General features: G+C 34.3%; 1 protein-coding gene across 2 annotated transcripts in view; it reads right to left on the bottom strand.

Moving 5' to 3' along the window:
* The window catches only part of STXBP3 (syntaxin binding protein 3), a 56206-nt gene that overhangs the window by 16976 nt on the left and 11706 nt on the right, over positions 1-27524 (bottom strand). Inside the window, exons 4-11 of one of the 2 annotated variants that reach the window (XR_004351626.1) lie at positions 23958-24034; positions 21033-21111; positions 19692-19792; positions 14878-15032; positions 11284-11374; positions 8352-8480; positions 5718-5813; positions 5525-5582 (exon numbers count right to left, since the gene is read on the bottom strand). Coding sequence is in view for 1 of the 2 variants with exons in the window: in XM_032644261.1 (XP_032500152.1) it covers positions 5525-5582; positions 5718-5813; positions 8356-8480; positions 11284-11374; positions 14878-15032; positions 19692-19792; positions 21033-21111; positions 23958-24034 (782 nt within the window). In the remaining variant the exon portion in view is untranslated. The remainder of the gene's footprint in view (positions 1-5524; positions 5583-5717; positions 5814-8351; positions 8481-11283; positions 11375-14877; positions 15033-19691; positions 19793-21032; positions 21112-23957; positions 24035-27524) is intronic. The other variant, XM_032644261.1, reaches the window with a different exon arrangement.

Here is a 27524-nt window from a genome sequence, read left to right as displayed (position 1 = left end):
AAAGAAAAAAATTCTCCCTCCATAAACAAAAACAAAATTGGACAAAATAAAAAAGACAACAGCTTTCAGGCAAAGGAGTTTTCAAAAATAGCTCAAAGCTAGGTTACTTGAGCAAAGGAAAGCATAGACGGTGATCCCTGCACTCATCCTGGCTCTTCCCTGAAACATTTTCCAAAACACAGTGAAAGGAAGTAGAGTTTAAGTAGAAAGCAAGTCTTTCTGGGCAGAGGAAAAAGAGATCAGAGTTTGGGGCTACTGAGGTAGGGTTTGGGGTCCAGGGTTAATAGAAAAAAGAGCCAGTCACAACATAACTCAAAGACGTGTAGAAGGGTTGCCTTAGCATCCCTGGCCAAATACTAAGCTGCACATATACAGGGCATAACTCTTAAAGGCCTAGCAGAGAACAACTGCAGAGATTTCAGAGGGGTCTTAATGCAAGACAATATTGGCATTCTCTGATCCAGACAAAGTAGACAGTTCTAAATGAACATCCCAGACATTTAGTCCTGGAAGGACTATATCTTCAGACTAAATGCAAAAGTGAAATACACTCAACATAACAAAAGCCTGACATGAAGTCTCAACAGAATCAAGGTTATTCACTAACAAATTAACTGCCTGCCAGAACAGAACTCAATACTCTTAGTAAAGAGAACATCATCAAGAGCCTTTGCAACATAGCATCCACAATGTCTAACATACAGTAATATATTACTGGACATGTAAAACAGGAAAAAGTGATCGATACTCAAGTGATGAAACAGTCAATAAAAGTAGACCCAAGAAAATCCAGACACTGGAGTTAGCAGACAAGGACTTTAAAATATCACACTTATGTTAAAGAAAACAGGTGAAAAGATGAACTAAATGGATGAAAAGATGGAGTATTTCAATAGAGAATTATAGACTTTATTAAAATAAAATTCAATGGGGCTTCCCTGGTGGTGCAGTGGTTGAGAGTCTGCCTGCTGATGCAGGGGACATGGGTTCGTGCCCCAGTCTGGAGGATCCCACATGCCGCGGAGCGGTTGGGCCCGTGAGCCATGGCCGCTGAGCCTGCGCGTCTGGAGCCTGTGCTCCGCAGCGGGAGAGGCCACAACATTGAGAGGCCCGCGTACCACACACACACAAAAAAAAATCAGTGGATGTCCTAGAATTAAATGCACCTTTGAAATTAAAAACACAACGTATGACTCATACATTGTTGGTGAGACTGTAAAATGGTACAGCAAATTAGGAAAACAGTTTGGAAGTTTCCTAGAAAATTAAATATACATTTACCATATGACCCAGCAAACTTACACTTATTTATTCAAGTGAATGAAAACATTTGTTCACACAAAACCTGAATGTTCACAGTGGCTTTATTTGTAATTGTCAACAACCTGGAAAAAACCTAAATGTTCTGCAACTTGTGAACAGATAAAATGTAGTATATCCATACAATGGAATACTACTCAGCAATAAAAAGTGTTGAAGCTCCTGTTACATGTCACATGGATGAATGTCAAGTGCATTATATTAAATGAAAAAGCCATATTGTATTATTCTATTTAGCTGTCATTCTGGAAAAGGCAAAACTATAGGAAAGAAAATAGATCAGTGGTTCTGAGGGGATCAGAGTTGAGTGGAAAGGTTGCCTACAAAGTGGCACAAGGCAATTGCGGGGGGAGGTGTTGATGGAATTGTTCTATATCTTGGTTGTGGTTATATGAGAGTATACATTTGTCAAAACTCATACAATTTTATACTATAAAGGGGGAACTTTACTTTCTAATGCAGTTTAAGAAACAATATGTTGAATGGGTTTAACTGCAGACTGGATACAACAGACAAAAGTAGGGGACTCGGGCTTCCCTGGTGGCGCAGTGGTTGAGAGTCTGCCTGCCGATGCAGGGGACACGGGTTCATGCCCCGGTCTGGGAAGATCCCACATGCCGCGGAGCAGCTAGGCCCATGAGCCATGGCTGCTGGGCCTGCGCATCTGGAGCCTGTGCTCTGCAACGGGACAGGCCACAACAGTGCGAGGCCCGTGTACCGCAAAAAAAAAAAAAGTAGGGGACTGAAAGTCAGGTTAATAGAAAATATTTAATTAAAGCACAGAGGAGGAAAAAAGTGGGAAAATAAGGAACAGGATAGAAGAGATGTAGAATATGGTCCAAAAATCTAAAACACAAGTGAATGGAATCCTAGAAGGAGAGGAAAGACAGACTAGGACAAAATCAAGATGTGAGGAAATAAGAGCCAAGAATTTTACAAATATGAAGAAAGTTACCAACCCAGTGATTCAAGAAGCTCAATAAACCCAAGGAGGATAAATACCAACAATAACACATCATAGTAAGGCATATTATGGTCACATTGCTAAAACTAAAAGATAAAGACAAAAATCTTTAAAAAGACACTTTAAAAAAAAAAAATTAAAAAAAAAAAAAAAGACACTTTATCTTCAGGAAATTTACAGTAACATGACAGCTGGCTTCTTTAACAGAAATCATGATAGCCAAAAGGTGACATATTTAAATCTTTAAATTGCTGAAAGAAAAAGGACTGCCAACTTTGAATTCTAAATACAGTAAGTATCTCTGTAAAACCCATAAAACACAGATATCCTTAGATAAAAACAAAAGTTGAGAGAAATCATCCAGCCCAGATGGAAACACTGAAGAGCAATAAGGAATAAATAACAACAGATTTCAAATTTATGTGGACAATATAAAAGTCTATTGAGAACTTAAAACAAAAATAACATCCTGACTTTATAACACATGTTAAAGTAAAATATATGACAACAATAGCACAAAAGAGGAAGGGAGGTAAATGGAGTTAAACTATTATATGGTTCTTGAATTCTTTAGGACATGGCAAAAGTATACTTTAAGGTACACTGTGATAATATAAGGATACATTTTGTACTACCCAACATGATGACTACAGGAAGGATACCAAAAGGTAAAACAAAAGTTTATTTTGGAGACAAAATGGAATAGTTTAAAGAAAAAAAAAAGGCCTATATATATAAAGAAGGCAGAAAAGGAAAAGGATAAAATAAAGAGAAAACAAATAAGATGGTAACAAATTCAACTATATCAATAATTACATGAAATACAGATGGACTTAAACATTCTAATTAAAAGATAAGGATCATCAGATTGAATAAATAAACAAACCTCAACTATCAATACAAACTCTTTTTAAGAAGCACACTTTAAACATAAAGGCACAAATTGGTGAAAATAAAGGATGAGAAAAGATATACCATGTAAACACTAGCCAAAATAAAGCAGGTATGGCTATATTAAAATCAGACAAAGTAGAGCTTAAGTCAAGAAATATTGCAAATGAAAAACAAAATGACATTTTGTATTGATAAAAGATAAATTCAACAGAAAGGTAACTATCTTAAATTTATAAAGACTATAATTAACATGGCTTTATCAGTTGATATAGCTTTGTAAGTTGACAAGTCTAAAAAAAATAGACTAATTCATAGCCATAAGCGATACCATTCTCAGTAACTGATATAAAAAGCAGATAAAAAAATGAGTAAAGAAATAGAATATTTGAATAACATGATGAACCAACTTGATTTAATTGACACACATAGAATTTGTATTCTTTTCAAGTACACATTGGGTACTTAACCACAATAGGTCGTATGATAGGTCACAAGTCAAGTCTGAACAAATTTCAGACTTGAAATTTGTTCAGATGGCACATTCTCTGACCACTATATAGTTAAATTACAATTCAATAACAGAAAGACAAGTATAAAATTCCCAAACTCTTTGAAATTAAAAAACATATTCCTATATAACACATAAGTCAAAGAAGAAATCACAGTGAGAGTTAGAAAACATTTTGAGCTGAATCGAAATAAAAATAGGTTATTCCAAAACTTGGGGAATGCAGCTACAACGTTAAGAAGGAAATAAATAAATATATATAGTAAGAGAAAAAAGGTTGAAAATCAGTGCTGTAAACATCCAACTCAAGAAATTAGAAAAAGAAAGACAAGCCAAAGAAAACTGAAGGTAGGAAATAAAAATGAGTAGAAATCAATTCAACATAAAACTAACATACAGTAGCGAAATCAGCAAAGCCAAAAGTTGGTTCTTTGAAATACTAATTATATATATAGGGATATTAATAGTATGTAGGCTAAAACACAAATTAACAATATTAGGATTAAATAAATAGCACACAGCTATAGGTTCTACAGACACTGAAAAGATAATAAGAGGATATTTGAAAATGAAGATATAATAGACAAATCCCTTAAAAATGAACATCCCAAAACTGATATAAAAAAATTAAAAATCTGAATAGTTCTGTAACTATTAAAGAATTTGTAAGTAAAGACTTCCCCGTAAAAATGGAAAACTCCATGCCCAGACTGCTTCAGTTGTGAAGTCTTCCAAGCAATGATGAGACAAGTAATAACAATCTTACACAAACACTTCCAGAGAATGAGAGGGAAAACATTACAACTCATTTAAAGACCAATATAATTTTGCTGCCAAAACCTGACAAGATTATCTCACTCACTCACACACACACACACACACACACACACAAGAATTATTGCAGGGAAATACTATAGTTCATAAACCTAGAAGTAAACATTCTAAGCAAAATATTAGCAAATAGAATCCAGTGACATAGGAAAAGGATAAAGTATCATGACTAAGTGGAGCTAATTCCAAGAATGCATGGTTGGTTTAATGTTAGAGAATCAATGAATTTAACTTATCACATTAAAAGAATAAAAGAGGGAAAAAAATTTCAATAGGTGCTGATACAGCATTTGATGAAATCCAACACCTACTGCTGATTTAAAAAACAAAACCAAAAAAAACCTGTTGGCAAATATGGAATAGAAGGGAACTTCTTAATCTGACAAAGGATGTATCTAAAATAATCTAAAACTACCATAATACTCAAAGATGAAATATCAAACACGTTTCCCCTTAGGTTGGAAATGAGACAAGGATATCCTGTCACCAGTTCTATTCTACATTATACAGCTAGGAGGTATTAACTACTAAGAAAACTAGTTTAAAAGGTATACAGATTCGAAAGGATCAGGCTAAATTTTCTTTATTCACAGATATTATTGTGCAACTTTCTGAAATGATAGAAATGTCCTATATCTTAATTTAGGTGGTAGTTCCACAGGTATGTGTGTGTATGAATACATATATATGTATGTAAAAAGTTATTCAGTATACACTTAAGATTTGTGCACTTTACTTAGGTAAATTATACCTCAATATAAAAAATCTAACAAGAATGCATTAATACAATTGGCTAAATGGCCTTTTAAAAATAAATTTTAATGGAGCAAGACAGAGAAACTGTTGCTAACTGTTGAGGCTAGGTAATGGGTACATGAAAGTTTATTTTCTCTACTTTTGTGTATGTTAGAAATTTCCCAAAATGGAAAGTTAAATAGATAAAAAATTTTACACAGACTTTAAAATTCACCTTCATCGTTATCTTGAAAGTTAAATAACACTCTTACCTTTCCTTCCGTTGCTTTCTTTGTTGATGAAATTTCTTTCATAAGCTTGGGAATTTCCCTGTCAAATTGTAAGAGAATTCTTTAAATTTCTAAGGTGTAATTCTTTACAAAAATATTTTAAGATTACAAAATGTACTATCATGTATTTAGTATTTTAAAAATGTGGAATAAAAATTAAAATGAGTTCACATACTCTAATACAACTGCAATATGCCGATGTCGAATTCTGACCCAGAGGTCATCATCTTCTTCAAGGATTGCCTCCTTTTCTTTCCCATCGGTTTTATATCTACAAGTAGAGAGAAGTATGAACTTTTTGATTATTTTCCCACCCAAAAAGTGAAACATTTTTATAAACAATAATTTTAAGATACAGCTCAAGAAACTGAAGAATACATCTACTATTTTGGGGGATAATGAATACATACTCAAAACTAAGGCATATTGCTATCCATACAATAAAAATCAAAGTGCTATGTCTACCAAGACCTTTTTACTTTCGTTAGGTTCAGCTGTCATTATTATAGAGTTTTATCTCAGCAAAGTGGTATCTTAGAAACAAAAATTCAACGTTCCACAATCAACTTTAAGAACAAGAGTGAATACACTAACAATCTGTATTCCAGTTGCTCAAAACACTACTTTGACATACTAATAACCATCAACTCAACTATCAAACATCCATTAAGAAAAGAAATGTCACCCCCTAATGTAGCCTATTAAGTACTGCAGGTGTTTCAGAGTTGGTACAAAATTCACAAACATATATCATCTGTTTCTATATTCTTCCCTAACCCTACAACCACATCTCCTTTAAAGAATGGGAAAGGAAATGAGAGAAAAACTAGTGTAGCCATTAAAAACCTTGATTGCTTTAATGAGTTCTACTGAACTGAGAGGCAATTCAAGAGGTTCATGGAATTACTCAAAATGGGCTTCCTGACTGCTTCCCCAAAAGTAATTCCTCGCTTCTCTTTTTATGCAAATAGCCAGCCTCCTTCCATTCGTGGAGCTGGAAAATTCAATCATCCCTGGGACTGTCAACGTCCTCAAGATCAGAATGGACAGCATTGAGCTTTCCTAGCACTGGATAGCAGACAATAAATGGAGATTTCTGCTGCATAAATATAATCATTTCTACAATCCCCCAAATTTCAGGCCCCATCTATAAAACCATCTACCTATTTGGTCTTAATTACAGATGCCCAAAGGCAGAACGACTGTGCTTAATTACAAGACTGCACTAAGGACAGAGGCCTTTTTGTCATTTAAAATGCCACTTTGTACTTCTTTAACCTTTGATTTATAAACAAAGATTAAGGTAGTAGGCCTGACAATACTAAAAGATGATGACAATCCTAAGAGTACATTTAAAGAGGTCACCAAGATGAAGAACACAGTCTGGATACTTAGAAGTTTCTGCTCTGCATTATTTCCATTAAAAATTGGGATGGAGCACAACCCACAGGGAGTTCGTGCTTCCACCTAGTCTTATCCCTGGACTTTTTCGATTCATTCAAAAAATCTCTGACTTCTTTGTTTTTGTTTTTAAATAAGTCTCTCTATTACTCTTAAAAAATTAAACCTTGCTTTGCTTGCCAGCAAACCTAGGGAGATAATTTTTTTAAAGAAGTACTAGGTTAGAAATGTCTGAAACTTATGTCAATAGTCTGGAACCAAATTCTTAAGTGTCCATCAGTTTAAGTCGTTTCTAAGTCTCTTGAGCAACGTAGGTTTAGAGACCTAAAGGATAAGAGAGGTAAACAACATGCTTTCTGAAAATTCTGAAAAAATTGCTTAAAACTACTTTTATATTAGAATAACTACTTTTATATTAGAAAAACTACTTTTATATTAGAAAAATGTTGATCTACGTCATCTAACATTAATACAAATAAAGAAAAACTCAGAAGCCAGGATCTGACCAGAATGCAAATAAAAATACAATAGAAAATACAAAATTAGTTTAACAATATTTGGTTTAAGAAAAAATATTAAGTATTATAATTAGCACAAGTTTTTAGATCTTTTTAATCTATTAAAATTACTAAATTAATTTAAACATAAAATTTCAGAAAACTAATTTTCTTTTTTATTACTATGCTCAAAGCAGTAAATCTTAGCTAAAATATGCCAATTTGGATTTAGAAATTATGATATCAAACAACATGTTATATATTTATGTGTATATATATATGTATGTGTGTGTATATATATACACACACTCATAAATGATGCACAAAGGTACAATAAAATGGTTCCTTAACAGAAAAGTGATTTCATTTTTCATTTAGCTACTTGATATTACTTTTAAAGTTAATATGCTTATATCAGAGTTAAGTCAATAATAGGTACCAAATTGGTAAGCTTGTATCTATTCTCAATAACCATCCTAATGAGGTTCCTAGTCTTCTAATCTTTTTAAATACACTATGTTGACAAGACACACATATAGATAACTTTTGGATGTGTGATTCAGAATAATCACAGCCTAACCAATTTGAATATGGTTTTCACTTCAATAAATATAGTAGTGAGCCTGGTATTTACTGAAAAGTACAAATTCCAGCTGTTTCAAATCTATTTTTGTTGTAGACACAGTTAAGGAAGCAAATACACCGAAAAAGCTTCAAAGCAGTTAAATTACCCATTAACTAACAAGGTCAAGATATTTTTAACAGATTATGATTACAGGGGTAAGAGAAGGATAAAGTCTCTGAATGAAAAAGGTTACAGGGGCTTTAGATTTCTGGTGTCTGCACGAATCATTAAATGCTAATATCCTATCCTGTTTGTATATGCCCTATATATTCCCTTCAAGTTATACTTGCTTGTATGTATCATTCTCAATCGGCAGTAGATCATATGCCATTGCCTGAAAGGTCAGTTCATGCAGGACAGTGGACACAGGATCAAAGCCACGATCAATTATTATGAGCTGGGAATGAGTTTTACCCTGGAATAACAAAATAAAATTATCTTAAGAAACTTCAATTTCTTTGTGTGAACATATTTTTAGTATCTTAGAAAACAAAAGCAGACTTTTCCTAAGTTCTGCCCCATTCCTAAGAATGTGAAGTTATATTAAAACAGAAAAATCTGAGTGGTATAACAGGGGAAAAAAATAAGACTACAAAACCAAAAGCTTTCATAATTAGAGTAAGAGGCTATACTCAATAATACGATATTGTGAAAATTCCTTTAAAAAAAGTAACATTTGGCCTGCACTAAATCTATTTCCTTAGGAATTTAGCTCCATAAACACTAAAACTGATATAAATTATGAATAGTAGTTATTACTTGAGCTCTTTATGCTATACACTGTGCTAAGCAAGAAATATCCATATTATTTAATTCTTATAGCAACCCTGTGAGACAGGGATTATTAACTCCATTTGACAATGGGGGCATTAAGGCTTAAAATTAAGTAACTTGCCCAAATCACACAGCTAGCTAGTATGTGGTAGAATGGAGATTCAAACCCAGGTCAGCTTCACTCCATGGCCTGTACTCTTAACCATTACGCATTTTAAAAGATTACATTGATGCCAGCTAAGATGGTAAATTACAATGAAAGCTTTGCTATCATTAACTCACAAACAGCACTAATCATTAAACAGTGAATAATAGTGCTGGGAAAAATCATTGTTAATATCAGTATCTTCCATACTTCATTTTAAAAAGTAATAAATTCTCTGGATTATTATTTGGAGCAGTAAGAGATAACTACAACTCAGACAAACATTTCTTATTTATTTACTTCCAGCAGACAAAGGTAAACTACATAGAATAGATCTTTAAAATTTTTTTTAGTTAACCATTCACTCATTTAAATAAACCTTGAGATAGTATGGTATAGTGATTAAGAGCACAGCCTCTGGAATCAGGTAGATCTGGGTGTGAATCCAGCCTTGACCACTTTCTCTCTTTCATTTTTTTTTTTTTAATTTTTTGGCCACGCCACGCAGCTTATGGGATTTTAGTTCCTGACCAGGGATCGAACATGGGCCCTCAGCAGTGACAGCATGGAGTCCTAACCACTGAACCTCCAGGGAATTCCCAGCCTTGACCACTTTCTTGTTGTACAACTTTGGACAAATTGCTTAACTTGTTAATATCTCAGTATTCTCATTAAAAAACAAACAAAATATATATATTTAATCAGAACCTCTGCCCTACAAGATTACTGTAAAGATTAAATGTAATAATACCATGAACACTTATCACAGTGCCTGGCACTTAGTAAGCCCTCAATACATGTAAGTTATGAGTCTTCAGAAATATGAATAGGAAAAAGACTGTGCAATATAAGTGCTATATCAGGGCTTGGGGCTATGAAAGTATGTGAGAGGAAGAATCGCTTGACCTGAAGAGTGAGGAAAGCCTTCAAAAAGGAGGTGACTCTCAGGTCCTTGAATGAAGAAAAGGTATCAAGCATTTGAAAGGTGTATAATTTCTGAGGCAGAAAGAACGGAAAGGACAAGTTTGGTTTTTGTGGATTTTCCTTTTTATCATTGAAATCATGAAGGACTAAAGGGATATTAACTAATATAATGATCGTTTATCTCTTTCATTCAACAAACATTTATTGACTACCTACTATACTATCTATACCGAGCCATTATATTCATAACTACAACCAGGACAACAGATTTCACTAGTCCTCCAAACCAAAAACTAGTAACTTTTAAAGTTCTGAACCAACATTACATCTAATCTTACACCCTCCATTCTAGCCAAGTTGTTTGTGAATTTTGCCTTTTTCTCTATGCTTCTGCCCAAAGAACCCTGTTATCCAAGAAAAAAACTCCCTCTTCTGTTATACTCATTCTTCAAGCTCAAGGGCCTCTTCCTCTAGGATGCTTTCCAAGACTCCAGTTACAATAAGATTAAGCCCCAGCCTATGTTCCCACTACATTTCATGTATTCTTCTCTCATTCCTCTTACTACATGCATTGTAATTGGTGGTTTCCTTGCCCATCTCCTCTTCTAAACTATCAACAGTTCCTTCTTTTTATTTTTCAGCTACTGTAATATGGCTTCCTAGCCCTGTGGCACCACCTCTGTCAGTCTACTCAAGCTCTTCACTCTCCAACCCAAGCTCAAATGCTAGAATTCCCCAGGTTCTAATCTTAGTCTTAGACTACTTTATATTATCTTGATAAGATAGTAATAGCTATCATTCATTAAACTCCTATTATATGCCAAACACAAGCTAATCTGCCTAATCTTCATACCAACCAAGTAAGGTACATATCATCTGATCCATTTTATAGACGAAAACACAACTCAGAGTAAATAATATGTCCAAGAACACAAAGCTGGTGATAACAGGAAAAATTATGTTTATTAACCGTTTACTCAGTTGCAAGCACTATTCTAAAAACTTTTTATGTATTAACTCATTTAATCCTCTATTTTATAATATAGGTATTCTCTTATTATTCCCATTTTATAGATAAGAAAACTTAGGCACAGAGAAGTTACATCATTTGCTAATTGACATATCTATGAATTAAATGGCATAGCCAGGATATAGACAAAATGCTCATTTCAAAACCCTTATCTTCTCCTCTAAGCCACACTGTCTATTAAGACTTCTACTACCACTTATATCAGTGATTCCCAAATCAAAATTGGGGATCTGTGTTAATGATTCTCAAATCAATACTGGAAAATGAATGAACAACAGTTTCCTTGGTTTAGAAAGAAATAAGACAGACTTTATGCATAACCACTATTTATCTTTTATATGTTACCTTTATTAGGCTCTTTTCATCAATCTTGTAGTAGTTTTCAAGTTTTTTTTCAACAAGCTGAGCAAGCTTACTGGCATTATCCAGAGGTTTACTAGAAATGGAAAAAATGTTCGAACAATTATCTTTCTTTCAAGACACACTTTACAATATCAAGTTGAATTCCAAAATTAAACCATAAATTTATTAATTTAAACGATTTTATAAACATGGAGTTCAGATAATACATCAAATATAATGCTATATCAATTTGTCTGGATTTTATCAATGTAAACCTTATCATATGTGCTTCAGATTTTTTTTCATATGAAGGAAATATTATAAATAAAACCGCAGCTCCTTTATTCCCCTCCCAATTCCCGGTCTTCTCCCCCACCCCTAGCTACCCCCACTCCAAGGCAATACTATCATGAATATGATGTGTATTCTTCCTGTCATTACTATTATACATATGTTTACTGTTTTATATGTGTTTTAACTGTATGTTTTTACTGTTATATATATGTGTGAGATCTATGTTGACACATATCAAATTTAATCATTTTAGTTCAATATAGTATTCCATCATATGATTTATACTGGATTCTATACATTCATTCCCCTAAAGATGGACATTTAAGTCATTCTCAATTTTATACCATTCCAAAAACATTGAAACAAATATCTTTGTACATACATCTCCATGTACATGTTTCTCTAGATATATTATTTCTAAAAGTATAATTGCTAGATTATATGGTATGTACATTTTCAACTTTTCCAGATATTACCATATTACTCTCCAAATTACTCAACCAATTATCTCTCCCACTAGCAGTATGAGATCTCCCTACATGCTCTCTAACATTCAGTCAACTTTCCAATATAGTCTTTTGCATAAAATCTTATACACCACTGTCTTCTAAAATGATAAAATCATACTCTAAATTGTAACTTCATGACCAGTGACATTAGTATAACTTCTGAGTCTACAAGAAATTGTAAGAAAAGGCTCTTCAATTAGCAAACCAACCTCAAAAATGGGGGCTCTCCTTGTAAAGGGCTTCAAAGTGTTAAAGGACCTTTAGGTTTTATACCTCAAAAGTAAATAAAGAAGCAACTATAAAGAATAATTTATTACACATTTTGCTTTAAAATATTTTCAAAAGGAAATAATTTCATGTTAGAATTACACTTGAAAAGTCCATGAGGCATAAAAGAATACTTTGTGAAAGAACAGGTAGGATTCTAAAAGCCTGATTATTTAACTATTACAATAACTCCAAACAGGTCCAAAGGTGAGCTATTAAATTATAAATTGGCCTCAGTTATCCCTCAGTATCCACAGGGGATTGGCTCCAGGACCTCACTCAGATTTCAAAATCTATGGATGCTTAAGCCCCTTTTATAAAATGGCGTAGTATTTGCATATAAACTATGCATATCCCCCATATACTTTAAATCACCTCTAGATTACTTATAACACTAATACAGTGTAAATGCTATGTAAATAGTCATAAATACAATGTAAATGTTATGTAAACAGTTCTCTGCATGTAGCAAATTCAAGTTTTGCTTTCTGGAACTTCCTGGAATTTTGTTTTCTTAATATTTTCAATCCACGATTGGTTGAATCTGAGGATGCCGAACCTGTGGATACATATGGCTGACAATATTACTTACTCATTTCCCTGAACAGAGCCAAACACCAAGAGTAGAAGCTTGAACAGAGACTGAACTCTAGCAGGAGATAAACCATTTAATTCAGAATGTAATTAGCATATCACCTATAAGAAAAAGAATGTTTCCAACACCTGAGGTATGAGTGAAGAGCTTGTTTGGTCACATCTGAATTAAGGAGATTTACTATATACTTTCTAAGTAATTAACAGAAGATTTTTTAAATGGTCAAGAATAATGACACTTAAATATAAAGTACTACATGAATTTGAAATTAAACAATTCATCCAACTACCCTGACAAATGTCAATGTTTAAGTTAAAGAAACTTTTAAAACAGAAACAAGTGACATAACTTATTAGTAGTAGTACAGTATATTTACGTCTACTAGTTTATTAGTGTCATACACTATTTTGAGTTCTTTACAGATAAACTCATTTAATTCTAAAAACAACCTTATAAGGTGAGTACTATGATTGTTCCCATTTCATAGATAAAGAAACTGAGAGCAGAAGGATCACACAGCCAGATCTGTGTCTGGCTACACAGAACAACATGAATGTCTAAGAACATAATACTGAACAAAGCCAGAAATAAAAAACATCAACCCCATTTATACCAAGTTCAAAATCAGGCAAAACTAAAATATGTGTTAGAAGTCAAGATAGTAGTTACCTCTGGGGAGGAGACAGGGGGTGATGACTAGAGAGGATCATGAGGGGGGGGCCTCTGAGACACTGTTAGTATTCTATTTCTTGACCTTGGTGAAGTTAGATAGGTATGTTCTCTTTGGAATGATTTATCAAGCCATATAAATATAATTTATGTACTTTACAGTAAACTTTACTTTTAATAAGAAACAAATAAATAAAGGTACATAGTACTAAAGTCAAACTTTAACTTTTAAAAAACTCCAAAAATCGGGCTTCCCTGGTGGTGCAGTGGGTAAGAATCCACCTGCCAATGCAGGGGACACGGGTCCGAGCCCTGGTCCAGGAAGATCCCACATGCCGCAGAGCAACTAAGCCCGTGTGCCACAACTACTGAGCCTGCGCTCCAGAGCTCGCGAGCCATAACTACTGAGCCCATGTGCCACAACTACTGAAGCCTGCACGCCAAGAGCCAGTGCTCCACAACAAGAGAAGCCAGCACAATGAGAAGCCCGCGCACCACAGCGAGGAGCAGGCCCCGCTTGCCACAACTAGAGAAAGCCTGCGCGCAGCAATGAAGACCCAATGCAGCCAAAAATAAAATAAAAGCTGTGACAAAGTGAGAGAGAGGCAGAGACATATATACACTACCAAATGTAAAATAGCTAGTGGGAAGCAGCCGCATAGCACAGGGAGATCAGCTCGGTGCTTTGTGCCGAGTGGGATAGGGAGGGTGTGAGGGAGGGAGACGCAAGAGGGAAGAGATATGGGAATATATGTATATGTACAACTGATTCACTTTGTTATAAAGCAGAAACTAAAACACCATTGTAAAGCAATTATACTCCAATAAAGATGTAAAAAAACAAAAAAACCTCCAAAAATCTATTTAAAATGGCTACTGGAATTAAATACCATAGATATTTAGATACTATAACCAGTATCCAGATACTATGACTATTTAAATTTGGTGGAAATTCAATAAAACATTAAATGTAAGATGGTATTCCCCATAGGACAACAAAGACATTCTTCTAAGCATTCCTTAAACTCATGAAAAATATACATGTAAACCATACCAAATTTAAGCTCTGAAATTCAGTAATAGAGGCTATTAGTTACTCTGAAACTTAAGCCTTAAACTTTAAATCTCCTATATGTACAGCATAATTTTATAAAGAAAATAAATTCTGCAAACCAACACACAAAAGCAAGGAGACATTACTCACCTGTACACCAAAGAGCAAATAGACAGCATAACATATAAAGGCACCACTGAGTGTCTTACCTTTTATATCTTACTCCAGGATTTTCATCCAGGGTAGCACATACTGTAACTATCTGCTCAGCCATCGCTTCCATGATGGTATCTTTTCCATTTGCATTACTAGGGTCTGGACTGTAACAGTAATAGAATGCATCTGGTACATCAAGAGTATATACCTAAGTTAGGCCAAAAAAAGTCACACTGTCAATTTAGAAACTTGACTAAAAATATATACCTAGAAAAACACAGCTATTCCTTGGGATTCTAAAAAAAAAAATACTTGCACCAACCATGCTGTTTCCTGAAACAACTGTGTCTTTACCTTAATCAAATCTCATATTCTCTGTCATCTTGATTTCATCCCTTATTTCTTTTCTCACTCTCCTTTCCTGCTTAGTCTACCTCTCTCCTTCAATTCTTGTTTCATATAAAGATTGTACTCTTTGATTTTCTCTACCTGTGCAGCAGATGAAGAAATCTGAGGTAGTCAAATAAAAATAAAAATCTAAAACCTGGCACAAAATAAAACAAAGCCAAAATTGGTCTATATATTTGACATACATTAAAATCTTAACCCATTAGAGAATAACCTAGAAATTTTCCAAAGTTGATATATATTTCAACTCTTTAGCTGATACTCTTAATGTCCTTAAAATAGAGACATACTTCCCCCAAAGACACAGCATTGTGCCAGACATAGTACTGGTCTTACGATATATACAATGAAACCTCACAGACATTTTTCAACTAACAAAAGCATTTACTTACATGCAAAGAATTGGATTAGAGATTTACTATTATTGTGTTACTTGAAGAATACAAAAGAAAAAGCTCTCTAATTGAGTTGAGATTTTCCCATTAATTTTAATTTTGTTTTTTAAACAATGATAGTAATCTCCCTTAGCCTAGGATAATATATTGAGTGTAAAAGTAGACATGTAATAAACATTATAGGTTAACTAATGAATTATGAAAAAACTTCCCTGCATTTCCTTTCACACAAAGTAATTCGTTTCTCTGAACATAACCCAACACTAACAGCAGCAGCCTGAACACAGACTGAGATTTAACTGAAGCTACCACTTATGTCTGTGTTGCTGTATTAACAAAGTCTGAGTTGCTGTATTAACTGCCAACAAGCACCCTACAGCTGGACTGTGGCTTTCTCATAGCATTCTACCCCATTGCAGTAGATAATATCTGTTCAAAAATATTTATTGCCCTCCTTACAGGGCCTCTCCCTATGGGAGTATACTTCCCACTCATTGATATCAGGCTTGCTATGGTCACTGGAATGTGAGTAGAAGTGACATGTGCCACTTCCCTACAGAAGCTTTAAAAGCCATTGTATGGCTCCACCATTTCTCTTTTCATTCTGCTATGTCCCAGACAGGGGCTACTCCTTCAGCCTAAGTCCCAGAATGAAGAGGATGTAGAGCAAAGCCCCAGTCAAACCAAAATGGACACTAACGTGAAGGAGAAATAAACTTTGTTGTTGTAATGCACTGTGATTTGGGGAGTTGTTACCACAGCTTAAATTAATCTTAGCTATTATCTAATACTCTAATGAACCAAATACAATTTTGGAGCTGGTTTTCATTCTACACTCACATCTTCCTTTTCCTTCCTTCTCCTTCCCCCACTTTCCATCACCACCATGACATGTTCCCTTAGACTATTACTAAATGCTTTCTTCATCTCCATGACCCACAATCAGCTCCTTAAATATAGGAACTCTCCCCCCACAACCTCCATCTACTTTTCTTCCTAAATTATAGCCAGCTTAGCTCTGTTTCTACCTAGATACAATCCAGCACCCTCTCCACTAACTATACCAGACTTTTTGTACTCCCTGAGGTCAACTGTAAACAAACTCCCTTATATTCTTTAATGCTTTCCATCTAATTGCCCTAACGTATATGTGACAGCATTAATTACCTTAAACCCTTTGAAAGGGAAAGAGAGCTTTCTTTAATCCCTTTGACTCATGGATTCAGGAGGAGTCAACTACTTTCCTCCCCATGAAACTTCAAAATATGATGAATGTCCAACTTCTCTTCTTCGGAAGACTATCATTTCTGACTTTACCAATTTCTCCTCAACGATCACCCAACTTCTACTTAAACACTTTAGGACTTTTCTGTACCAGCCCATTTTCTGCTATCACTCTTGATGGAACCTGGTGCCTCCTACAACCTGGTCCCAACCTACCTACAGACACAGCCTTATCTATCATACCATCACCCATTATAATCCTTATTCCTGCTGCTCCCCTGCACTTTCCTGCTTCTGTATCTTTGCACTCACGCTATTCTCACTTCTTAGAATATTTCTTCCCTCTTCATTACTACCTTACGAAATTCTATTTTTCAAGTGTTTTCTCATTTTCCTAGTAAGAATTAATCTCCTTTTTTGGCAGACTATGAGTTGCCTCCTAAAAAACCATTGTTCCCTTACTTTTCAGTAATTATACCAATTATTTGGGGTAAGCACCCATACGCTCAGCTAAAAGACTACATTTCCATTTTCCATGCACTTGGGGATTGCCATGTGACTAAATTTTAGCTAATAAGATATAAATGAAAATGTACTTTCTTCATTCTCTCCTTCATCCTCCTTCCTCAAATGAGAACGCAATAATTCTACAGACATCTTGGATCATGAGGGCCATCCCTAAGAGACCAGGCCCCTGACAATTTTGTACAGCCAGCATACTGGACTTATATAGCCCACTTCTTGACTTTTTGTATATTAGCAAGAAATAAATTTCCAACTTGGTTAAACACTGAAAGTTTAAGTTGTCCTGTTATATGCAGTTGAACCTAATCTTAACTGATATTGTTCTGAAGATGCGTAATACTTTGTATCTCTTTCACAGCTCTCGGATGAGGGTGGGGCACATATCTTGATCATCTTTCCACAGCATACTCTTTGCATCTAGAAGACAATGTCCACTGCACATGCTCTTGATAAACGCTCACATAGGCCTTTGCTTATAGCTCAAAGCAGTTAGCAGTATTTCATTTATATCTTCACTTGCAAACAAACAGAAGGTCACAATACAAAACTGAGAAAATTACAATTTTCACTGTAATTTCCCCATAACAGTTAAATTTATTAAGTAAACTCCCTTAAGATATTTATCAAGGAAGTAAATTAAAAGAAAAAACTTCTTAGGGGAAAAACATAGCCAACAGATAGGACCTTAAATAATCATAACATTTTGCAAAGACTGGTAAGTAGAAGAGTCTCATGAGATTTGTCTATACACACAAAGACAAGTTATTTCCATCAGCCATCAAATTAGTCAGATATATACACAAACCTCTCCTCCAAATACAGCAATTACTGAAATTTACTGAATTCTGAGGCTAAAACCATATTTATCTTCTGTGTGGCAAGATGCTCTGGACACAATTGTAATATTTTTCACACCGCTATTTAATCCCACAACATTTTAGGATGCCCGTTTTCACTGTACACTGAACTTACATATCATATGAAAAAGAATAAATCTAAAGGTAACCTTTGGAAAACAGCTTAATGTTAAGCAGATATCTTAAAATTTTACAAACTTGATTATGGTCTTTCTTTGTCAAAAACAGCAACAGCTTAGGGACTTCCCTGGTGGTCCAGTTGTAAAGAATCTGCCTTCCGATGCAGGGGACGCAGGTTTGATCCCTGGTCGGGGAACTAAGATCCCACATGCCACGGGGCAACTAAGCCCACACGCCACAACTAGAGAAGAGAAAACCCGCATGCCACAACTAGAGAGAGAACAACCCACATGCCACAACTAGAGAGAAGCCCGGGCACCGCAAAGAAAGATCACGTGTGCCTCAACGAAGATTCCACGTGCCACAACCAAGACCCGATGCAGCCAAATAAATAAATAATATTAAAAACACACACACACACACAAAAACCCAAAAAAAACCAGCAACAGCTTAAAAGAAAAATTCATTATCCAGGACCATTCTATTTCTTAAAATATTGACCTTAGAGTTCCAAACAACAGTAAACTATTTCAATTCTATGAAATGTTGGAATCCAAACACAGAGAAGAGAGCTAAACAATACACTAGCTGTGTGATTACAGCAAGTTACTTAACCTCTTTGATTCCCCCATCTTTAAAATGTAGATAGAATTATCATCTGTTCATAGGGCTATTGTGAAGATTACATGCATACATTTATGTAAAGCATTTAGGAAAGTGACACAGAGAAAGTACTATGTGTTTGCAATTATTAATTGAAGGCTCATTATTCCAAAGGCAAAACAAATCTACAAAAATCCTTCATTTTATAAATTAAATAATAGTTTATATAACATTATGTAAAAAGTTTACTAAAGAACTTTGTTTTAATATCACAAATGGTTACAGAAGCTAGAAGTATTTATCTCTCTGGAGTCATTTAACAAACATTATGCTAAAAATCTTTTGGTTTCATAATCTGATAGGTCTGTAAACCTTGACACACACAGGACTTAGCAGGAGACATGAAATTTAAGTCCACTTTCATTATTAATGTTATATTCCAATTTAGTACTCATGTTCCTCCCTTCATCAGAGGAAATGTTTATTTGTGGATTGTTCAAACTTCACCAAATATATAATATATAAAACATCTTTAGGATAAACCTTATTAACAAATAAGTTCATAAAACTGAATTTTAAAATCCATTATAAACTAAACTTAAAAATAAAAGGCATTTGGGTCTTCTGAGCACAAGCTGCCCATTCACCTTGCTTGACCCTTGTAACAAACCTTTCTCTGCTCAAAAAAAAATTGTTTTAATAAAAAATAATTTAAAAAATAAAAATAGAAAGTACCTGAGATTCAAGTGGAATGAAGGAAATATTTATTTCTTTACATCTTCTTATTGTCTTGGAGCAAGAAGCCTTAATTTTGTTAAAGAGACTATCAGGGCAAACTGAGAGGGAAAAAAACAAAATCAAAGCATATAGCTGCATCTAAATTTTCCTTCTTTTGAGTAAATCATTCCAACATCCAAGAATATTTATTTTTATATATAATTACTGACTTTCACAAAGTAATTTTACTATGAGGACAGAGATAATATGTAAATACTGTACTTTCACTTTAGAGAACAGATGCATTCTAGTAATGAGGGCTGTAATAGAAATTCCACTTTCCCCATTCATATCCACTGTAACCTAAGATATATTTCCTTAGAGAGCTGCTAACACAGCAAACTAAAATTGTTAGGAAGGAAAATCAAGTCCAAACTAAGGACTTAATAAACTTTCACAGGACTTTCAGAACTTCTTAGGAATTTATACTACTTTTCTAAATCTGCCACTAAGTGCAGCCACACCACACAAATTTTTAATTTTTCCTTGAATTACAGGATATCCTCTAGTGTCAGGAAATTCTAAACCTCTAAACTAGTAAGTTCTGAACCTTAGAACCTTTCTTTTCCCCCCTTTTACCTAACTGCTTATATAGTTTCACTAAAACTAGGTTGGAGTATCAACCACTGGCTTCTGCTGTCTTATAACATGTTGTTCTTTATCCTCAAAATGCCTTAAATTAAAAGAGGCTTCATACTCATTAAATTTTATCAATTCCATAAACATGAATTTCTGTATAATATAAGGTTACTTAAATGACAAATACTTATGATATGGCCTTTTAAAAATTGCAAGCTACTACTAGGTATGAGATAAATAAAAATTTACAGGAAAAATAATATAGAAAGCTGCTTTTTATTTGAATGTACAGCATGGAAAAAGAAATGTGATAGGTTTTCTCGCTTAATATTAGCAAACAGATGGCAGTTTCTTCAGTGCATCTCCCAAAGGGTCTTATTTTTTTATTATATAATCAAATCCCCAGTTGAAACTTTTATTTAAAGAAGAATTCTTCCTGTTATTGGCACAGAATTTGAGGGATAGCCCTCTCCATCAACCCCCTCACCCCTGTATACCAGCAAAAATGACTATCTTTTGAAACTAGTTTGGAATATTTAATTTTCTATCACCTTACCATGAATTAGCATAGAAATAATCTTATATTTTTAGATTCCTTCTAACCTAATTAGAACAAACAATAACTAGAAAGTCCCTAGTACTAAAATAGCATTACAAGAAATACTTCATAATTAATAGGATTTGAAATAATGAAGCAATAACTTTTACAAAGCTACTTACAGTCAGTAAAGTAGATATACGCTGCTTTGTATTTGTTCTCCGATTTACTTCCAAAATCACGTAAAAAACAGTCTACAGACTTAAAAAAGGTTAGATGTTAATATACGTTTTATCAAATACTAATTTAAATATGCTATCTTTTGAAATAACTAAGATTATTTTGATGATGAAGTAAAACCTTAACTGTCAAAAGATTAATTTATAAACTGATTTTTTAAGATGCTATGTTGTCTAGCCAGTTATAGCTAGAAGCATAGTAAGTAGTAAGGTAAAATGTATGAACAGAGTGCTGTTTTGGTGACGAGGAGCTCTAGGAATGGTCAAGTGACTGAGAAGCTGAAGCAACATAAAAGACAAGACTACTGGAAGATAACAGATCAAGGAATTGAGAAGTCAATGAACATACTGAAAGTATTACCTACAGGGAAAATGAAACCATCCAGACTATGACTGGTGAACTGCTGAACAGACTGACAGTGAGCTAGGAGCTAAAATTGTCAAGGGGGATTAGAATGAAAAAGCCAAAGGTTGGCAGACTGCGAAGAGGAGGGAGAGCAGGTAATATAGTCTAATAGTATTTGACTCTATGCTGGTAGTTTTGTTTTGGTTTTTTTTTTTTTTTTTTTTTTTGCGGTACGCGGGCCTCTCACTGCTGTGGCCTCTTCCGTTACGGACGGAGCACAGGCTCCGGACGCGCAGGCCCAGCGGCCATGGCTAACGGGCCCAGCCACTCCGCGGCATGTGGGATCTTCCCGGACCGGGGCACGAACCCGTGTCCCCCGCATCGGCAGGCGGACCCCCAACCACTGCGCCACCAGGGAAGCCCTATGCTGGTAGTTTTAAAGATACAGTAGCCTGAAAGCAAAAATGAAGAACAAACAATTTAATTCTCTCTCATCCATCTGTTCCTTTTTCTCCTCCTGCAACTCCTAGAACTAGTATATTTCTGTTAGAGTTCATGAATCTATCCTGCAAGTCTCTTATCCTTCCCCTCATGATTTCAATGATTGTTTTTTTGCTTTGAGATACTCCATTTTTATCTTTTAGACTATTAATTCAAATTTCCATAGTGATTATCCTCTTCAATTAACTATTTAACTGAGAAAATACACTTCTGAGCTTCAGAAAGTTTATGTGCTACACCAGACTCTTCTTAAGTGTACTATTTTTCTGTTCTGGTTATCATTCTTCCCTCCAAGCCCCTATACGTTGCTAGATGTGCCCTTTTTTTTCATTCTTAATACACTGTCTCTCTCTGGCCACCTGACCTACTTAGATGTGTGGTTGCTTCTCTTTGTCAGCTCACTTGAAGCTTAGGTTTAGTTGTTGGAGTATCCTAAATAGAGGCAGTACCATAAGAAGAGGAAGGCGAAGAGGAAGGCAAAGAAGTTTCTCCTCCTGAGGGCTGTAAGTATAAAAGCAAAAATCCACCCAACTGACCTTTTCCCTAGGGTTCACAGATCTCTTATACACAAACTCTTCCTGAAATCTGTCATTTTATGACCCTTGCTTGGGAACTCTCTGATGCTGGTCTCCACGTGCTCACCCAACCCCTGGGGAAGGAAATCTCACACCAAGTTTCTCTACAAGTACCCAAGGAGCCCAAGGCCTCACATACACCGAGAGGCCTATAGAACCCAAGAGCTAATTGATTCAGGACAGGAAGAGAAACTGGAGTTGGTTGTAGTAGATAAAGGAGTCACATTCAGGTATTATTTTCTTTAAATCCTTTGATACTTTATTGAATACATAATTTTGTATCCTGCTTTTGTCACTAACATTAAAAATGAACATTTATATAGATCATTAAAATTTTCTAGAAACCTCATTTTCAATGGTCACATGGTATTTCATACCAGTATTTGTTAATGCTAAGAATTTATCTGGATATCTTTATTGCTTTTGAAACTTAGCTTGACAATTTATTTGATTTTTGTTTTACAATAAACTCCAAGATTCAGAACGTTTCAAGGTTCTTGATACAGCGAATTATTTTCCAAAAAGGTTATATTAATCTATACTCCCACTAGCAGTATATAGTAGTTTCTACTCCATTAACCATTGATAATGGGTATTGACAGCTAGAATAGGATACATAGATAGATAAATAAATGTCTACATATACACACTTTTTTTAATCCCTCTGCCTATTTCGTAGGTGAAAATGGTGCTTCTTTCATTTTTTCCAATCATGAATTTTATCTTATAAAATTATATTATGGATAAGATATAAAACGTCATTAAAATCCACCAGCAGCCAATATGTAGAGACCATATAGTAAATGTCTGGGTTTTTCCCTACTGTCTGCTCTGCTAGAGTTAGAAGAAATGAAATTGGAATTGCCAAATTAACATTCTTATTCTAAGAATAAGCCAAAGGATGTGTTGGAAAATGCATTCTCAGATACTATACAGAATAAAGGAATTTGATACTTTATGGCTCTAAAGTTTTGGCTTTAAGTATGAATTAAATCATGGTTAGATTATAAAGAAATACCTTTCCCATAAAAAAATATATATACATACATATACGCATATACATATATGTGTGTACACCCATACATATATGTATACTATAGGGAAGTCACTAAGATAAATGAAAGATTAATCCAAGACCATTTCTTTTACATACATTTCCATCCTCCTAAAAATTATGGTTGAATAGAAACTGCATGGGTACAAATTATTGAAAGAAACTCTATCATTTTATATAATTAAAATCTGCTTTAATAGATGGGGAGAAAGGAATTCTTTCACTTAAATATTCTCATTGAGAAGAATGCAAATGAAACAGTCTTCTAACACAGGGAGACTCTCCTAAGCATCTAATAAAGGACATTTTATTACTTTGAATTTTCTAAGAGAAAATCATGTCAATGGTGAAAATTTTGAAGAACATACTTTTTAAAGATTCAAAACACTCACCTTTGATGTTGGAGAGATAAAATAAAGAGCTTTCATTTGTCTGACAGGTTCTCGATTCTTGTAAATATTCTCCACAACTAACCAAAAAAAAAAAAGTCATTTTATATAACCAAATATTTCTAAACTTGAAACAATTTTTAAATGAAATTCACTGTACTTCTTTATTTATAATAATATAGAAACACAACTGTATATCCTGGGCTTAACATTTTCTTTGTCTTCACTTGAAAAATTAAAAAGTCCTGAAAATGTGTCTTCCCTAAACTCTGGGCTAAGTGCTCATCATGAGAAAAAAAGATAAAGCAGCTACTTGATAGCTAGGTCTACCAGCATAAGCAATCAACATGCCATGAAGAAACCAAGAAAATGCATTTAAAATTAAAATATGTATTTCTTTGGGCTTCCCTGGTGGCGCAGTGGTTGAGAGTCCGCCTGCCGATGCAGGGGACACGAGTTCGTGCCCCAGTCCGGGAAGATCCCACATGCTGCGGAGCGGCTGGGCCCATGAGCCATGGGCCCATGAGCCTGCGCGTCCGAAGCCTGTGCTCCGCAACGGGAGAGGCCACAATAGGGAGAGGCCCGTGTATTGAAAAAAAAAACATGTATTTCTTTAAAAAAATATTCTACTATAATAATAGAAAATATAATATCAGAAATCAGGCTAAGCATGAATTATCTGTTAAACCTCATAATAACCCTTTATGTATTTTACAAATGAGGTAACTGAGGCTTAAAAAAGTTAAGAAACTTATCCAAGTTACACAGTAAGAAAGAAGAGACAGGATTCCAACCCACATCTGTCCAACTCTAGAGTCTAAGTTTTTAACTGCTATAACATTCTTTAAATAAATTGCCAATTAACTTTTTCTTTTAAAACCACACATTAATATAAATCATTTTTCAACAATGAAGTATCACCATAATTTAATCAATTATATTTTTATTATTGAAATTAAGAACTTTATAAATAACTAATATAAAACAAAGTGAATTTAAAACTAGTAAGCCCTAAATTGTCAAATTAACTATGAAGGCTATATTAAAACAATACTAACTTAAAGTTTCATTCTACAAATCAAGAGAACCATCTTTCAAGATTCACGCTGGCAAAGGACCTAGAAAGAATTTAAAACATTAATCTGACATGCAAGGAAGGCTACTGTTGGACTTCTCTTTTAAATACGATGATTCATTTTCTCATCCCTAAATTTATACTAGTATAGTATAGGTTTATCATAGCTTCTGTTAGAGAGGATATCAAATAAGATTTCCGAGGAAATAGTTAATTTTATTTTTATCTCCACTCCCAACAATTGTAATTTCACCTTTAAAAGATTATGGTTAAATCTGTGTTAATTTACTTTTATTGCTTAGTGCCCAAAATAAAGTATCTTACAGTCATCTTATGCTGTACATACTATGTATTATGTTTGGAGAGTAACGTACATGTTAAAATGTTGTAATATGATTTAGAACACAGACTTTGAAAAGATTCTGAAATGTCTGGTTATCAATAGCAGAAAGTGCCACTTCTCCAATTCACTGAAAAGTGGATATCTCATATATATGGAATTTAAGAAAAAAAAAATGTCATGAAGAACCTAGGGGTAAGACAGGAATAAAGATGCAGACCTACTGGAGAACGGACTTGAGGATATGGGGAGGGGGAAGGGTGAGCTGTGACAGGGCGAGAGAGAGTCATGGACATATACACACTAACAAACGTAAGGTAGATAGCTAGTGGGAAGCAGCCGCATGGCACAGGGATATTGGCTCTGTGCTTTGTGACAGCCTGGAGGGGTGGGATAGGGAGGGTGGGAGGGAGGGAGACGCAAGAGGGAAGACATATGGGAACATATGTATATGTATAACTGATTCACTTTGTTATAAAGCAGAAACTAACACACCATTGTAAAGCAATTATACCCCAATAAAGATGCTAAAAAAAAACAGTGGATATCTATTAAATGATAAAAAGGAAAGGTTTTTATGATTATTCCTATAATAGTGACAAAGGAATAATCTAATTTCAAGTCTATTTTTTTTAAAGGTTTTTACTTGACTTTAGTGGAGACACTGAGGTCGCATCACACGTGTATTTTTTTCTCATGTTTTTTAAAAGTTCCAAGACACACTGAATATTTTCACAAATGACCTGAACGCAGACAGAAAGTCTGATCACTGAACGGCCAATGCAGGTGAGCTGATGTGGAACTCAAAAGAAATGTGCCATGTTCAAGTTAGTAGATATGATTATGATTAAATCAGAGCAAACCTAGGTGACTGGAGAATATTGAGAACAATCCACAGCAATACGCTCCATGATATACAGTCCTATATAATACTTCCCAAAAAAGGCTTCTGTGGTCAAATAAGTTTAGAAAACTTAATACTATACCTATTCACAGGGGATCCACATTATCTGCTAGCATATAAAAAACTCCAAAATAGTCCTAAAGAAAACTGGTTAGCTTTGTTAATGCTGTTTCCCAAACTAATGTGGCCACAGAGTCCTTTCCTTGAACAATATCAATCAACACTGAACACACAGTAAGAAACAATGGTCTATAAAAATTCAATAAAACCTCCTTACAGTGCAAAATGGTTCTGTAGCTTCATAGTGCTGTACACATATTATCAAATGGTTCTCTAACTGCACGTCAGAGAGACTCTGGGAACGTAACAAAACTTAAGTGGCTTAATCAATATTACACTTATCTAGTTAGTAGAAAAATCAAGGCTTTAATCTTCTAATTTCTAGTTCAGAGCTTAATTTTCTACTGAAGGTCATAAAGACCACAAACTGAATATGTAATCAACAATAAAAGATTATTTTATTAATAAATATCAAAAAGTAAACATTGCTAAATTTTTTAGGTAATCCTCTCATTCTACACAATGCTCACACTTTCTTGAATACTGGGTGTACTTTTGAACCTCACAAGTTAGGAGTGACAGAGGATACAGATATTATACTAGAATCCAAAATATAAAAGAATTATATTTGACTTTGAGTCCCAGTTTTCACTTTACAAATCGGGGTATTAATATCTGTCTTTAAAGGGCTGTTATGAAGGCAAATTTAAATAGATGAGTTAAAGGATGATGAGTTATATAGATGATGATATGATTATGAATGGTACAAGATATTGGTATTCTCTCCAAAATGAAAGAGAAATTAAAATCTCATTAACACAATCCTGCCCAGTGGAAGACAGCAACTGTGGTAGTGTGATTTTTTTCCCATAATCCCACACTAAAGCTGATTTAAATTTACAATTAATAGTCTCATTTCTAGGTAATAAAGAGAAACTTACACACTTGTAAATATGTACAAAAGTTGATTTTATGACATAAATCTTACTATTCATTTAAAAACAATACATGAAAACCACAAACATTCATCAAAATACTAAGGTAAACCTAGTGCATCAGCATACAAAACTGTAACAAATACATAAGAATAAAAAATTTGAAGAACAAACTCAGTAAGGCAACTTAGTCTTGGTTAGGGGTGCTTAATTATATGTCTCAGCTGAGGGAAAAAACTCTGACTTACAGAGGTTA

This window comes from Phocoena sinus, chromosome 1 (assembly GCF_008692025.1).
Source record: "Phocoena sinus isolate mPhoSin1 chromosome 1, mPhoSin1.pri, whole genome shotgun sequence".
Classification (NCBI taxonomy): Eukaryota; Metazoa; Chordata; class Mammalia; order Artiodactyla; family Phocoenidae; genus Phocoena; species Phocoena sinus.
The sequence above is the reverse complement of the archived record's forward strand: the minus strand, read 5'-3'. Positions and strand labels throughout refer to the sequence as shown.